The sequence below is a fragment of the Nomascus leucogenys genome, chromosome 2 (genome assembly GCF_006542625.1).
Source record: "Nomascus leucogenys isolate Asia chromosome 2, Asia_NLE_v1, whole genome shotgun sequence".
NCBI classification, from domain to species: Eukaryota; Metazoa; Chordata; class Mammalia; order Primates; family Hylobatidae; genus Nomascus; species Nomascus leucogenys.
Window position 1 is genome coordinate 140826308 of NC_044382.1, and position 16570 is coordinate 140842877.

General features: G+C 44.5%; 1 protein-coding gene across 1 annotated transcript in view; it reads left to right on the top strand.

Annotated features, from left to right (window-relative positions):
* Nucleotides 1-465: 465 nt before the first annotated feature.
* Nucleotides 466-16570, top strand: part of HSPA4 (heat shock protein family A (Hsp70) member 4) — a 57875-nt gene continuing 41770 nt past the window's right edge. Inside the window, exons 1-3 of the mRNA XM_030818846.1 lie at nt 466-861; nt 13588-13645; nt 16214-16354. Of these exons, the coding sequence (XP_030674706.1) occupies nt 755-861; nt 13588-13645; nt 16214-16354 (306 nt within the window). The 5' untranslated portion in view covers nt 466-754. The remainder of the gene's footprint in view (nt 862-13587; nt 13646-16213; nt 16355-16570) is intronic.

Sequence of the window (16570 nt, forward strand, 5' to 3'; positions counted from 1 at the left end):
GCTGGTGAGGGTGCGATCTTAGACTCTTGACAGAACCCGACATAAGGGCCGCGTTCCAATGGCGGCCTTCTCCCCTACCGGCCAACCTGCCCCGAGAAGAGCAGAAAGCACCCTGTGGGATCTGCAGATCAGCTTGCGTCTCATTCTGGGGGACCGACACGGTGGAATGCAAGGCACCCTAAGAAAAACGGGGGAAGTAGGCGGCAGCACTTTCTCAGTATAGTGCCTCGAGCTGGCTCGCCTACTTTCTACGGTAAAGGGAGGTCCTCCACATCTCTATGCAGCTGTGCAGCGCCGCAGGTTCCATGCGCAAGCTCGGTTGGCCAGATCCGCTTCCCAGCCATCTTTCAGCCACCCAGCCCTTTCCCAAGTTCTCGAGCCAGGACGTGACGTATTCATACGTACTGGGGGCGGGGCCTGAAGGGGAAAAGCGTCTGAGCCGGGATATCGCGAGAACACTCTGTTCTTTCGTAGCTCTCGTGCTGCGGCTCAGCTCTCGTCGCAACGAGATCTTTCGAGATCTTCTCCGCCCCCGCTACCGGCGCCTCCTCTGCGGCCAGTGAGCCGGAGCCGGCCTGAGCAGCGCTCTCGGTTGCGGTCCCCACTGGAAGGACTTAGGCGCTCGCCTGGACACCGCACGCCCTTTAGTAGCCTCGGCCCAAAAGGCCTGCTTTCCACGCGCTAGCCCCGCCGGGGGTCCGTGTCCTGTCTCGGTGGCCGGACCCGGGCCCGAGCCCGAGCAGTAGCCGGCGCCATGTCGGTGGTGGGCATAGACCTGGGCTTCCAAAGCTGCTACGTCGCTGTGGCCCGCGCCGGCGGCATCGAGACTATCGCTAATGAGTATAGCGACCGCTGCACGCCGTAAGTGTGGGCCGGGCCGGCCGCGTGCACTGGGGTGAGGAGCTAATGCTTGTTCCAGTCTGGGACCCTCGCTGCTTGGGGAACGCCGGCCGAGGAGTCACCTCCGTTCCGAGCCGAGGTCCCGGTGGGTCAGGGACCCCAGTAGGTACTAGGACACTAGGGGCCGCGACCCACCATCAGCGTGGGTGTGTGCTACGTGCGAGGCCTTTTCCCCGGTGGCCCGTCGGCCGAAGGAAGGGCTTCTGGCCGGTACTCGGACCAGCGGAGGGCACGGGTAGGAACTGGAAGGACTGCAGGCCTAGGGTGTAAACGGATCGCGGTCCTTTTCTGGAGGGCGGAGACCAGGCCCAGGTCGTACTGAGTCTTTTGAGCCCAACAGAAAACTCAGAACTTTGCACACAGCAGGCCCTTAATAATAGTTGAATTGAACGGGTTCTGGGGCTTGCCAGCCGCGAGACCGTGGAGCGGTGAGCGTCCCACGTGAGTGGGGGCGGGGCAGCGCCCGGAAGAGAGCGAGCTGGAGCAGCCTCAGGCTCGGGTTCCGGATGGACTCGGGCTCTTGAGATTGGGGTGGCACGGATAGGAATTTAATAAAATCGGTGCTCGTATGATAACTTTGCAATCGCTTTTGTTTTCCACATTATTTCGGGATATTGTACTATATTGGGTCATTCTCTGTTTTGTGCGCGTTAACCCCTCAATAGGGTTGCACTTTAACGATAATGCATTCTAACCAGCGTGTTGGCCACAATTGTTAGTGGCTCAAGGGCCCGCCTTGACTTCTAGAACCCATAGTAAGTTTTGGGACCAGCATAGACACAGCTCTAAAAAATGGTGAGTCACTCAGGTCTTTCACTGGTTACAGTAAGAGTCTGCCTTTTGAATACATGTAGATACGTTTTAATCCATTGTCATGTTCTTAGGCAAAATCTTGTAAGAAGTTCTGTATTATTTGCCATTCAGGGTCTCAATTCTTTTTTTTTTTTTTTTTTTTTTTCTTTTTTGAGACAGGGTCTCACTCTGGCTGCCCAGGCTGGAGTGCAGTGGTGCGATCTTGGTTCACTGCAGCCTCGACCTCCCTGGCTCCTGGCTCAGGTGATTCTCCCACCTCAGCCTCCTGAGTACCTGGCGTTACAGGCGTGGCTAATTTTATTTATTTTTAGTAGAAATCGCTATGTCACTCAGGCTGGTCTCGAACTCCTGGACTCAAGCAGTCCTCCAGCCTCGGCCTTCCGGAGTGCTGGGATTACAGGCATGAACCACCGTGCCCTGCCCAGGGGCTCACTTGTTATTGATTGATTGAGATGGAGTCTCGCTCTGTCGCCCCAGGCTGAAGTTCAGTGGCATGATCTTGGCTCATTGCAACCTTGGCCTCTGGGGTTCGTGCGATTCTCCTGTCTCAGCCTCCTGAGGAGCTGGGATTACAGGCGCGTGCTACCGTGTCCAGCTAAATTTTGTATTTTTAGTGGAGACGGGGTTTCGTCGAGTTGCCCAGGCTGGTCTTGAACTCCTGACCTCAAGTGATCCTCCTGCCTCGGCCTCCCAAAGTGCTAGGATCACAGGCGTGAGTCACGGTGCCCGGCCCCAGGGGCTCAATTCTAAGGTCCATTATTTTCACCCTCAATTTTTGTCACATTTCTTCAGCAGTTTCAGCCAAACTAGATTGTTCAGAAGTCTCACATTTCCCTTCCACTTGTCAAATTTCTGCACCCACCACCTCCTAACCCAGGTGCTTCCCCTGAAAACTCATCCCAGAAGCCAAAACTGTAGTTTGCTGTCCCTTTGCTGAGTTTAGTCTTGTTAACAGCCCTATTAAGTTTGTTTGTTTTTTTTTTTTTTTTTTTTTTTTTTGAAAAGGAGTCTCACTCTGTTTCCTACGCTGGAGTGCAGTGGCGTAATCTCGGCTCACTGCAGCCTTCGCCTCCTGGGTTCAAGCGATTCTCCTGCCTCAGCCTCCCGAGTAGCTGGGATTACAGGTGTGTGCCACCACGCCTGGCTAATTTTTGTCTTTAGTAGGGACAGGGTTTCACCATGTTGGCCAGGGTGGGCTCGAACTCTTGACCTCAAGTGATCTGCCTGCCTTGGCCTTCCAAAGTGCTGGGATTACAGGGGTGAGCCACCGCACCCGGCACAGCTTTATTAAGGTTTAATTCATATAGTATAGAATTTAACCAGTTGGATTGATCGTTTTTAGTGTAGTCACAAAACAGTGCAACCATTACTGCAATCAATTTTAGAACATCTTCATCACTCCCCCAAAGCCCTGTGCCTTTTAGCAGTGTATTTTCCCTGTTTGTACTTTTTAACAATGGGTAGTCTAACTTGGCATCTCCAGGGGAGTGTATTGTGCCCTGAAGTTTTTTCTAAGCATTGAAGTTGGTTTTTAAGCATTTTAGTATTTATTTGAGAATATCTTTGGATCCGTGTTTTCTTGGTCTGTAAAATGTCTCCCATAAGGAATTGAAAAGGCTAAAGCGCTGAGTTAATATATTTAGTGTTTTGGTCCTTTCCTGCCCTGTGATTGAACACACTTTAGCTCCAAAGGGCGCACAGGAAGAGAATCCCAAGTATTGGGAAGAACAGTGTTCCTATCCTTTCTTTTAGATTATTATGACATGCTCCTGTTTTTCTTTTAGAAAGACAATAGCTACAACAATTATACCATGAATTCTATTTGAAACTGAGTTGCTTCAGATAAAAAGTTTGCCTCAAAGACACTGTGATATATGACCCCATACACCATGGAATTGTGATAAGAAAATTCCATTTAAATAATTTTCCTTACATGTTTTCTTTATATTTTCCTTCATAGTTTTCATTAACTTACAGGCATGCCATACATTTCAAGTAATTTCTGAACTGTATGATTCTGATTCACTTTGATTACTCTGTTTTGGAGTCTTGGGCTAAATAGAAAATGGTAGCAGGAAGGTTGAATTTTTTTTTTTTTTTTTGGTAGCGGTTATGGAGGAATGGATTTGGAGCTCATACATACAAAAAGACTGCGTGTTGTGGGTTTGTTTTAATGTGAGAGTGGAAACGAGATGCAAGTCTTAGAGGGTTTATGATGGTGGAAGTGCCTTGTTTCAGATTGTGGGTGTAACAATCTGGATTAGATTTTTGAGGAGCCAGAGGAGTCTCATCCAGAAGAGACCCTTGATTTTCTACCCAATTTAGGCTTCCTTCATTTTATCAGATGTTGAGTGCCTCTGATGTGGTAGCCATTTTTCTAAGCACTGGAGGTACTGTGGTGAACAAATAAGGTCATGCCATTATGGACATGGCTGGTGGATTAAACCAAATACTAAACAAAAATATATAGTAATTACTAACTGTGGTAAAGGGCAAGGTGGAAAAGTACAGAATACAGTGAGAGTATAGAATAAGCGGGTCTAATTTAAATTGGATGGAAGGACCTGGCACGATAGCTCATACCTGTAATCCCAGCACTCTGGGAGGCCGAGGTAGGAGGATCACTTGAGGTCAGGAGTTTGCAACCAGCCTGGCCAAAATGGTGGAACCCTGTCTCTACTAAAAATACAAAAATTAGCTGGGTGTGGTGGTGGGCGCCTGTGGTCCCAGCTACTCTGGAGGCTGAGGCAGGAGAATCGCTTGAACCTGGTAGGCGGAGGTTGCAGTGAGCCGAGATCATGCACTGCACTCCAACCTGGGTGATAGAGCGAGACTCTGTCTCAGAAATAAGTTGGATAGAAGGTCCTTTGAAAGAAATACCATCTGAGACCTGAGGATGAGTAGGATTTTACCTTGGAGGTCACAGTAGGTTTGAGGAAGAGTTGTTCCAGGCAGAAGGAACAGCAAGTGGGAAAGACCTGAGCAAGAAGAGCTGCATCCTTGATAGATTGAAGAGCAGCCATGACAGCTGCTTGAGAGAATGCTGTGAGATGAATCTGAGGAATTAGGCAGAGCCTTGTAAATAATAATAAGGATTTTTACCTAGGTGCAGTGGGAAGATTATTTTTTGAGACGGAGTTTGGCTCTGTCACCCAGGCTGGAGTGCATTGTTGCGGTCATGTGCGTACACGCGGCTAATTTTTGTATTTTTAGATAGACGTGGTTTCGTCATGTTGGCCAGGATGGTCTTGAACTCCTGGCCTCAAGTGATCCACCCACCTTGACCTCCCAAAGTGCTAGGAATACAGGCGTGAGCCACTGTGCCCGGCCTGTAAAATTCTTTATTATGGCTCTAACACGTTTTCTTCAAACAAGTTATTTCTAACTTTTTGCTGTTATAAATAGTTCTTCAATAAGTAGCCTTACATATTTGTGTTATAATGTTAATGCTTTTATTTTTGTTGTATAGATTTCCAGAGGTGAAGTTGCTAGGGTAAGGGATATACTGTATATACTTAAAGTTTCAGTAATATTGCCAGAATTCTTTACACAAATATAAGGGATTAATTTGCAGTAGGAACAGATGTGATTTCTCTACTTCATTGGAGATTATGAGAATTATGAGTTCAAACTATAACTCATACCTTTTTTTTTTTTGCCATAGTGCTCGGGATTCAGTAAATACTGCCAGAGTATTTGCTACTAATACTATTACTTTTTGTATTTTTTATTAATTTTTTATGAGATTAGGACAGTAAGATGAAATCTATGGAAGTTTACCTTTTGGGTTCTACAACTGTGTACTTTTAAAGTGCAAAGGTTAATTACTGAGGAATTTGCTGTTTTTAGGAACTGCAAATCTCAAAAGTATGAGTTGTTTGGTCTGTTGGGTATCAGCTCTTTTTGGTACTTTCTAGTCCATGGCTAATGCAGTAACCAGAGAGTACTCTGATTAATGTCTCTATTTCCATTCCAGTTTTGCCTGTCAGTTGTATTTGATAGTCTGATTATTGCGGTTTCTCTGAAAAGTTCATTTTCTCCTATTGTTGAAGAAAGTGAATTAGAGCAACGGCTGTTGTAATATCCTGAGAGTAGTTCTGCGTACCTTTTTTTTTTTTTGAGACAATGTCCCACTCTGTTGCTCAGGCTGGAGTGCAGTGGTGCAATCTTGGCTCACTGCAACCTCTGCCTCTCAGGCTCAAGCAGTTCTGTTGCCTCAGCCTCCTGAATAGCTGGGACTACAGGTGCATGCCACCGAGCCTAGCTATGCATACACTTATAGAAATGAAACTATACCTTTTAAAGGACCTATGCCAATTGCAGCTGTTCATAATATCCTCTCAGAGTGTGCAGAAATATTTGGTCAGTCTCTTTTAAGAAAGGGAAAACAGTGATATTGTCTGGCTGAAAAAGGATGTAATTTCTAGGACTTAAAGATTAGAACAGAGGGATCTTAAACTTGATTTGAATTGAGTCCCTGCAATTTGGAATGGAGGAAAAGCAATGTCAGTCAAGCAGCAAATGTGTGAGTACTTCTTATGGATTAAGCAGCATTGACTTTGCATTGTGTGTAGTATAGAGGAAGTGTAAGATAGAGATTCTTGCTGTCTAGTTGTAATCAATATAGTTAAAATATGAATAACATCAGCAGTAAATAGAATGAGTCCAATTATGGACAAGGCTGTGTGATACAGACCTAAAATATCATGTTCAAAGGAGATGTAAGCAGTGGAGGCTAAACTGATGAGGAAAGGCTGGAGTGAGACTTGAACAAATAGGATTAGATAATACATGGAATAAAGGATTCAGATAGTTTGAGTGAAGGATAGAAGTAGGAATGAATTAAGGCTGGCTGTGGTGGCTCATGCCTGTTATCCCAGCACTTTGGGAGGCCGAGGCAGGAGGATTGCTTGAAGTTAGGAGTTTGAGACCAGCCTGGGCAACATAGCGAGACCTTATCTCTACAAAAAATTTAAAACATTAGCAGGCTGTGGTGGTATGCCAGCTACTTGGGAAACTGAGGTGGGAGGATCACTTGAGGTCAGTGATCAAGGCTGCAGTGAGCCATGATCGAGTACTACACTCCAAGCCTGGGCGACAGAGTGAGAACTGTCTCTTAAAAAACATAACGGGGCTGGGCACGGTGGCTCACACCTGTAATCTCAGCACTTTAAGAGGCTGAGGTGGGCGGGTCACCTGAAGTCAGGAGTTTGAGACCAGCCTGGCCAACCTGGTGAAACCTTGTCTCTACTAAAAAATACAAAATTAGCTGGGTGTGGTGGTGCATGCCTGTAATCCCAGCCACTCAAGAGGCTGAGGCATGAGAATTGCTTGAATTCGGGAGGTGGAGGTTGCAGTGAGCTGAGGTCATGCCCTTGCACTCCAGCCTGGCCAGCAGGAGTGAAACTCCATCTCAAAACCCCAAAAACAAAACCAAAACAAAATAGGGCCGGGTGTGGTGGCTTACATCTGTAATCTCAGCACTTTGGGAGGCCGAGGTGGGGGGATAACTTGAACTCCGGAGTTAGGGACCAGCCTGGACAACATGGTGAAACCCCATCTCTACAAAAAGTACAAAAATTGGCCGGGTGAGGTGGCTCACCCTTGTAATCCCAGCACTTTGGGAGGCCGGGGTCGGGGGATCACTTGAGCTCAGGAGTTCAAGACCAGCTTGGACAACATGGCGAAACCCCATCTCTACAAAAAGTACAAAAATTGGCCGGGTGTGGTGGCTCACGCCTGTAATCCCAGCACTTTCGGAGGCCGAGGTGGGTGGATACCCTGAGGTCAGGAGTTTGAGACCAGCCTGGACAGTGTGGTGAAACCCTGCCTCTACTAAAGATACAAAAATTAGCTGGGTGTGGTGGCACACACCTGTAATCCCAGCTCCTCAGGAGGCTGAGGCAGGAGAATCACTTGAATCCAGGAGGCGGAGGTTGCAGTGAGCTGAGATGGTGCCACTGCACTCCAGCCTGGGTGACAGAGTGAGACTCCATCTCAAAAATAGTAATAATAATAATATAATAATAAAAGAGGCTGGGTGTGGGTGGCTCGTGCCTGTAATCCCAGCACTTTGGGAGGCTGAGGTGAGCGGATTGCCTGAGGTCAGGAGTTTGAGACCAGCCTGGCCAACATGGGGAAACCCTGTCTCTACTAAAAATAAAAAAATTAGATGGATGTGGTGGCAGGTCCCTGTAATCCCAGCTACTTGGGAGGCTGAGGCAGGAGAATCACTTGAACCCGGGAGGCAGAGGTTGCAGTGAGCCAAGATTATGCCATTGCATCCAGCCTGGGTGACAAGAGTGAGACTTCGTCTCAAAAAAAAAAAAAAAATTAGCTGGGCATGGTGGTACACACCTATAGTCCCAGCTTCTTGGGAGGCTGAGGTAGGATTGCTTGAGCCTGGGAGGCGGAGGTTGCAGTGAGCAGATATCGAGTCACTGCATTCCAGCCTGGGTGACAGAGTGAGAGACCCTGTCTCAAAACCAGAAAAAAAATCCAAAATGTGTGTATACATGGGGTTTGGAGTCTGACGGTCCTAATTTTGAATCATAGACTCTAATACGTTTCTGGGCACACTGACTTGACTTGAATCAGCTCTTCCTCTATACTAATCCCATTTCTCAGAGAATTTAAGATTATCAAGTGTAGGATGCTTAGCACACCACCTGGCACCAGAAGGCTCTGTAATGATAACTATGAAACAAGGGAGCTTGACCTGCTTATGGGGATCAGGGATGTAGACTGTGAAAAATTTGAAAGTTCTTGTTGACTGGAAAGTAGTAGATATATTTCCTTTAAATATTCTTGTCGTGCTTATTCCATGTCAAAATCCTCAATAATTCAGCCATTGAAGGCTTTTCAGAGCATTTGTTGAGGAGAAGCAACCTGATTGTGGTATATCAGTTTTACTTTTTTTTTTTTTTTTTAGGACTTACTAGATTTATTAGGATTACATAGGAGTATTTACCTAAATAGTGGCCCTCTATCGTGGGGGGAGGGGTGTGGAAGTATATATAATTTTTATTTTTTTCTTAATACTTGTCTGTTTTCTAATTTTCTACAGTAAACTTGTACCAAAAAGCATTAACCTAGGTTCTAGTGCTAGCGCTAATATTCAAGTTAATCTTTTTGAGTATTCATCTCATTTAAATATTAGGTTTCTTTCCGTAAGCTTTTAGTTTTCAAAATCCTTCAATTTGCGCTGTTTTACTCTTTTTTTTTTTTTTTTTTTTTTTGCGACGGAGTTCGCTCTGTCACCCAGGCTGGAATGCAGTGGTGCAATCTCGGCTCACTGCAATCTCTGCCTCCCGGGTTCAAGTGATTCTTCTGCCTTAGCCCCCTGAGTAGCTGGGATTACAGGCGCACGCCACCATGCCTGGCTAATTTTTGTATTTTTAGTAGAGACGGGTTTCACCATGTTGTCCAGGCTGGTCTCAAACTCCTGACCTCAGATGATCTGCCCGCCTCGGCCTCTCAAAGGGTTGGGATTACAGGCCCCGAGCCAGCGCGCCTGGCGCTGTTTTACATACTGACCCAATTCAGCAAATTGATCGTATTCTGTTTTCAGTTGTTGTTTTTTAATTGAAGTAGGACTTTTTTTTTTAATCTCACATCAATAGATAATTTTAAAGGTAGCTGACTGGATTTCAGCTCCAGTAGGTGAAACAGGACATTTTTTTTTTTTTTTTGAGACAGGGTCTCAGTCTGTCACTCAGGCTGGAGTGCAGTGGCATGATTATAGCTCACTGCAACCTTGACTGCAAGAACTGAGTTTTAAATTTTATTTAATTTAAAATAATTTAAATTTAAATAGCCACACGTGGCTAGTGGCTACTTCATTAGACAGCATCTATCTGTAACCGAAGACCTCAGATTTTACATTTTTCATTAAGACTTGATACGTGCACACACACAACTGAAAAGCTTCATTAAACAACAATACTTTCACATGCAATGCATGCATGTGTTTTCTTTTTTTTTTTTTTTTTTTTGAGACGGAGTCTTGCACTGTCACCCAGGCTGGAGTGCAATGACGTGATCTCTGCTCACTGCAAGCCCCACCTCCCGGGTTCACGCCATTCTCCTGCCTCAGCCTCCCAAGTAGCTGGGACTACAGGCGCCCGCCACCACCACGCCTGGCTAATTTTTTGTATTTTTAGTAGAGACGGGGTTTCACCGTGTTAGCCAGGATGGTCTCGATTTCCTGACCTCGTGATCCACATGCCTCAGCCTCCCAAAGTGCTGGGATTACAGGCGTGAGCCACTGCGCCCAGCCGTGTTTTCTATTTAAGTTGCTGTTCATGACTTTTTCCAACCCCTGATTGATTTTAGACCCACACATGGGTTGTGACTTACGACTTATAAAACGTTGTTTTAGCAAGGGAAATAAGTGTGTTAGCATTGATAATGTAATTCGGTTTGTGGTTGGTGTTAAGTAGAAATTAAACCAAGTCCAATCAGTTTTAAGAGGTAAAAAGGATTACCACCCCTACCCCCCACCCAATTGAGTCTTGCTCTCTTGCCCAGGCTGGAGTGCAGTGGTGCGATCTTGGCTCACTACAACCTCCACATCCTGGGTTCAAGCGATTCTGGTGCCTCAGCCTCCCGAGTAGCTGGGACTACAGGCGCATGTCATCACGCCTGGCTAATTTTTTTGTTTTTTGTTTTGTATCTTTAGTAGAGACAGAGTTTCGCCATGTTGGCCAGGCTGATCTTGAACTCCTGACCTCAGGTGATCTGCCTGCCTCGGCCTCCCTAAGCGCTGGGATTAGAGGTGTGAGCCACCGTGCCGGGTAAACAATTACTTTTTATTTGGGAGTTGGGGTGGGTTGAGAAGGCTTTACAGACAAAATAGGTGGAATTTCTAGAGAATACGTGAAGGTACTGGGTATTTCAGATGTCAAAAGTGACATAAGCAGAGCAGGAAGATTGAGATATTTTATTCAACTTACGTTGATTGTGTGGATGAAATACAGCTGGAAAATGGGATTGGGCTGGGAGAGGCCTTAGGTTCCATATTAAGGAATATAGGTTTTATTTGTTGGTAGTTGGTTTTGTTTGGAAGGTAATTAGAAGCAAGACAGTTTCAGAGTTACTGATGTAGAATAGGAAATTAACCCTTCAGAAGGATTTGCAGGAAAGTTGGGAATTGTAATTGTCTTGAGGAGATAAAGGTTTGAAAAAGGGCTGCAGGAAACAATGGAAGATGAGTAACATTGCCTTTTAGTTATGTTGTGATTGGGGTCATGGTAGGATATACCTTAGAAATTTAGATGTGGTGGTATTTAGAAAGATGGAGGTATGCCAATTATTAGGCTTATGCTAGGCAGCCTTTTTGAGGTGGAGGAAGTGGGTAAGATTGCCTTGGGCAATTTCCTAAAGGGTAATACCGGCTTTGAGAGGAGAGACATTTACATGGTACTGAGGATTTTTTTTTTTTTTTTTTTTTTTTTTGCATCTAGTATCTAAAACAGAGATTTTGTTTTAGTGATTGGTGGCGTAGTTGCAGAAAGGCTGAGCTTGACAACCTTTGCTTTTGAGGGGCTACTCCCAGCACTTTCTAGGCCCAAAAGCTTAGGATTTGGAGGAATTCTGATGAGGTGCTAGGGTATACCATGTTTGTTCTTCCTGTCATTTAATAGAAGTCATGGCTTCCTGTAGCTGCCCTGGGAGATTGGCTCACAGGGGTTCTTATCCATTGGTTGTAAAGGACCACTGAAGCCCAGGGAGGCCCAGCATTCTGCCAGTTTCCACAGGGCTCTTAAGTTTATGTTTCTACCAAATCAATAGTTCATCTAATTTAGTCAGATTTGGACCAAGGCAGTATGGTTCCAGAGCTCTTATTTACTCTGTTGACTTGGAAGAATTAGGAGTTCAGGGAGGATAAGAGTCAAAGCTTCAGACATCACCTAGAGTCCTGACTTCGTTGCTTTCAGATTGCATGATGCTGGATAAATTTATTTACTATCTTTTTTTTTTTTGAGACAGGGTCTCGCTCGCTCTGTTCCCCAGGCTGGAGTGCAATAGCATGATCACAGCTTACTGCAGCCTCAGTCTCCTGGGTTCAGGTGATCCTCCTGCCTCAGCCACCCCCACCCCATGACTCCCCCATAGCTGGGATTACAGGTGCTCACCACCATGCCCAGCTAATTTTTTTGTATTTTTTTTTTTTTATAGAGACAGGGTTTCGCCATGCTGCCCAGGCTGGTCTTGAATTCCTGGACTCAAGTGATCCACTTGCCTTGGCCTCCCAAAATGTTGGGATTACAGGCTTGAGCCACTGCGCCCAGCCAAATTTACTCTTCGTTTTGTTTTGTTTTTGAGACGGAGTCTCGCTGTTGTTGCCCAGGCTGGAGTGCAGTGGCGTGATCTTGGCTCACTGCAACCTCCGTCTTCCAGGTTCAAGTGATTCTCCTGCCTCAGCCTCCTGAGTAGCTGGGATTATAGGCGCCCGCCCCCACACCCAGCTAATTTTTTTGTATTTTTAGTAGAGACGGGGTTTCATCATGTTGGCCTGGCTGGTCTCGAACTCCAGACCTCAGGTGATCTGCCTGCCTCGGCCCCCCAAAGTGCTGGAATTACAGGCGTGAGCCACCACGCCCAGCCAAAATTTACTTAGACTTATTAATGCCTTTTTTTGTTTGTTTATTTTGATTTTGAGACAGGGTCTTGCTCTATTGCCAGGCTAGAGTGCAGTGGCACGATCTCGGCTCACTGCAACCTCCGACTCCTTGGTTCAAGCAGTTCTCCTGCCTCAGCCTCCTGAGTAGGTGGGATTACAGGCACATGCCACCATGCCCAGCTACTTTTTGTATTTTTAGTAGAGACAGGGTTTCATCACGTTGGCCTAGCTGGTCTCGAACTCCCGACCTCAGGTGATCCGCCTGTCTCAGCCCGCCAAAGTGCTGGGATTACAAGTGTGAGCCACTGCGCTTTTTAAGCATAAGCACAGAGTTTTTATTTAACCTTCAAGCAGGTTTCAGTTTCGCCTTTCTAAAAGAAGCAGCAAATGGATTAAATCAGGAGATAGTGTATGAATTGGTGATTTAGAAGAATGTTCAGAAGTGGGGTTAAAGATTCTTGTCAGAAATTCTGAGTCCTGGCCAGGTGTGGTGGCTCACGCCTATAATGTCAGCATTTTGGGAGTCCAAGGTGGGTGAATCATCTGAGGTCAGGAGTTGGAGACCAGCCTGACCAACATGGTGAAACTCCATCTCTACTAAAAATACAAAAATTATCTGGGCGTGATGGTGCATGCCTGTAATCCCAGCTACTTGGGAGGCTGAGGCATGAAAATGACTTGAACCTGGGAGGTGGAGGTTGCAGTGAGCTGAGATAGGGCCACTACAGTACTGCCTAGGCGACAGAGTGAGATTCTTAAAAAAAAAAAAAAAAAAAAAAAAAAAAAATTGAGTGCCTGCAAACTAGTTGTAGAAACATTACTTTTTTACTTATTTAATAGGGCGAGAGTTGTTTTCAGGGTTTGTAGACTATATTCTTGGTGAAGTTGTGAGCTGTCTTAAAAATGTTAATTGATACATTGATGCGAGGGTACATTATTTTATACTGGGATTTTGAACAGGAGACTTGAAAAATAATTAGAGGATGGTAGAGACTGTCTAGTCCACCTCTTCAGTATTCTAGACAGGTAGTTATCACATCAGATCTGTGCTCCAGCATGTAAATGACAGGACTCAGTTGTAAGAGGCAACCCATTCCGTGGACAGATTTACTCAATAGAAAGGTCAAAATCATAGATTTGTACCATTAAAATATATGGCATTTTAGCTGACACTCAGGTCTTGCCTGCTATGCTTTTGGATTTATTATTGCAGTAAGATTTAATTCTTAAGTGTTTTGTTTGTCTTCTAGGGCTTGCATTTCTTTTGGTCCTAAGAATCGTTCAATTGGAGCAGCAGCTAAAAGCCAGGTAAAGTTTCATTTTTTTTCCTAAAATGACTTATTTCTCCTCTTCATCCATGTGTTCAGCAAGTAGTTGAATGCCCATTATGTGCCTATGACTGGTAGGCCCTGGGTATACAACTGACAGATACAGACCTCTTCTCTGTTCTCATGTACAGTCAGCCCTCAGAATTCCATGAGTTCTGCATCTGTAGATTCAAACAACTGTGGATCAAAAATATTTTTGGGAAAAAATACAACACTGTGACAATAAAAAATACAAATAAAAACAATCCAGTGTAACAACTACTTATATAGCATTTACGTTGTATTAGGTATTATAAGTAATCTAGAGACAACTTCAAGTATACAGGAGGATGTGCATAGGTTATAGGCCAATACTATGTCATTTTGTATAAGGCACTTGAACATCTGTGGATTTTGGTCTAATTCAGGGGGTGCCCTGGAATCAGTCCCCTGCAGATACCCAGGAACCACTGCTTCAGTGAGAAGCACATAGCCTTAAAATAGCATTAGCAGTATAATCTGTTTAATGCAAACTGCCAGGGTGTATTTTGTCCAGATCTTATTAAGCAAGGCTTGCTTGTTCCTTGATATTTTACATGTTCCTTAAGTCTGTCTTGTTGGGCCTTTCATCTTATATGTAAGGTAAGTGTTGATCTTGTTAAACAAGTTTCTCAAGGAAGGAAAGCATACCTCTAGAAATACATTAAAGGACTTGCTGGTAGTTTACTCTGTAAACCAGGAACCTGACATAGTTGCTGGTTTCTGAATAACCAGAGCAGGAGAACCCCAAGTGTTCTGTTATTCTAAGTGTCTGAGATATCTGTAAAATTAAGGAGTTGCATGTTTGACCTTCTTATGGTTCAGCCTGGAGCAACCCTATAGGGTGAATCTGTTTTTGAATGGGGCAGGGCCTAAAATTTATTTTTTTTTTTTTTTGAGACGGAGTCTCGCTCTGTCCCCTAGGCTGGAGTGCAGTGGCGCGATCTCGGCTCGCTGCAAGCTCCGCCTCCCGGGTTCACGCCATTCTCCTGCCTCAGCCTCTCCGAGTAGCTGGGGCTACAGGCACCCGCCACCACGCCCGGCTAATTTTTTGTATTTTTTAGTAGAGACTGGGTTTCACCGTGGTCTCGATCTCCTGACCTCCTGATCCGCCCGCCTCGGCCTCCCAAAGTGCTGGGATTACAAGCGTGAGCCACCGCGTCTGGCCTATAGTTCATTTTCACAGCGTTCAAGATCTTTTAGGAGACAGCAGGTAGAAAATATTGGGCCATTTTGAAATCTCTTCCTTCTAAAATTTGAGCAAATCGCTCCTGTTTTTTAAACCTGCTTTTCATGATTGAGAAACAGTTACTATACTAAACTGGCTGCCCAGTTCTAGGTTGATACAGTTATTGTGTTACAGAGTTTCTGTTTGGCACCTTACTCGAGGAAGGCATGATTTGGGAGGCCTCATCTGTTTCACGAAAGGACTTCTGTTCCCTTTCATCTGGTTGATACAGGAGCTTACTACATCTCCTGCATTGGGAGGAGGAGCCTGTAAATCTTAAGCGGAAGGTCATTCTGGAATTTTTTGAATGTTTTTGTCAGCATTTTCCCCTCATAAATTGTGATAGTTTATTCTAGAGGAATTAGAAAACATAGATAAAATTAAGTGTAAGGAATTTGAAAGTCACTTGTTCAACCATTATCCAAAAATCATATAGACATTTGTCTTACCACCTTCTGAAAACTTTTACCTGTTGATATTTCATTGTATGAATATCCCATAATTTATTTAAGCATTTCTCTGTTATTAACCATTTAGGCTGTTTCTAGGCATCTACTATTACAAATAATACTCTCCCAATATCCTTTTCTGTTCATTTTTGTTTACTTAGTATGATTTTTTTTTTCCCCTTTATGAGAAATTTGTTTCACTGGAATTTTTTTTCTTTTCTTTTTTCTTGTTTTTTTTTTTTTTCTTTTTGAGAGTGCAGTGGCCCTATCTCAGCGCAACCTCCACCTCCCAGGTTCAAATGATTCTCATGCCTCAGCCTCCTGGGTAGCTGGGCTTACAGGTGCGCACCACCATGCTCGGCTAATTTTTTGTATTTTTAGTAGAGACAGCGTTTCACTATGTTGGTCAGGCTGGTCTCGAACTCCTGACCTCAAATGAGGCCCTGGCCTCTTTCAAAGTGCTGGGATTACAGGCGTGAGCCATGACACCCGGCCTTAACTAGAATTTCTAAATCAATTTATGTATTGCTGAGTTGGTTCCTGGAAACTTTCAACCATAAACTATGGGCAATTTTTAAAGGCTAAAAATTATTTTATGTAAATGTTTATTAGAAGTTTAAGAACAGAAAATACTTATGCAAGTGTAATGACCTGACTTCATGGGATATAGGAAGAGCAGGGCTCTATGTTTAGCCCTGCCACTCTGAGACCGGTGCAAATCCCTCATCCCTCACTTCGCATGCTAGTGGGCACCATTTATCTAGTTAAAATGTTGCTAATTTAATCTGAGGCTGTTGAAATAAAAAAAAAAATTAGTAGTAGTCTTTCCACTCTTTGATGTTCTTTCTCTTAGGTAATTTCTAATGCAAAGAACACAGTCCAAGGATTTAAAAGATTCCATGGCCGAGCATTCTCTGATCCATTTGTGGAGGCAGAAAAATCTAACCTTGCATATGATATTGTGCAGTTGCCTACAGGATTAACAGGTATAAAGGTAAGGTTGTCAAGTTAATGCCTTATAATTAAAATGCATTATTATATTTTATCAGTTCAATATCTATCTGTACCTTTCTGATGTCAGATTGTAATGAAAATGCTTACAGATGCTTAGGGAAAGCTTTTTTCTAGTAAAGACTATTTGACATTTTTTGAATGATCTGGATTTTGGTTGGGAGCCGTGTGTGGTGCTCTTAATATGGGTTGGAGGCCT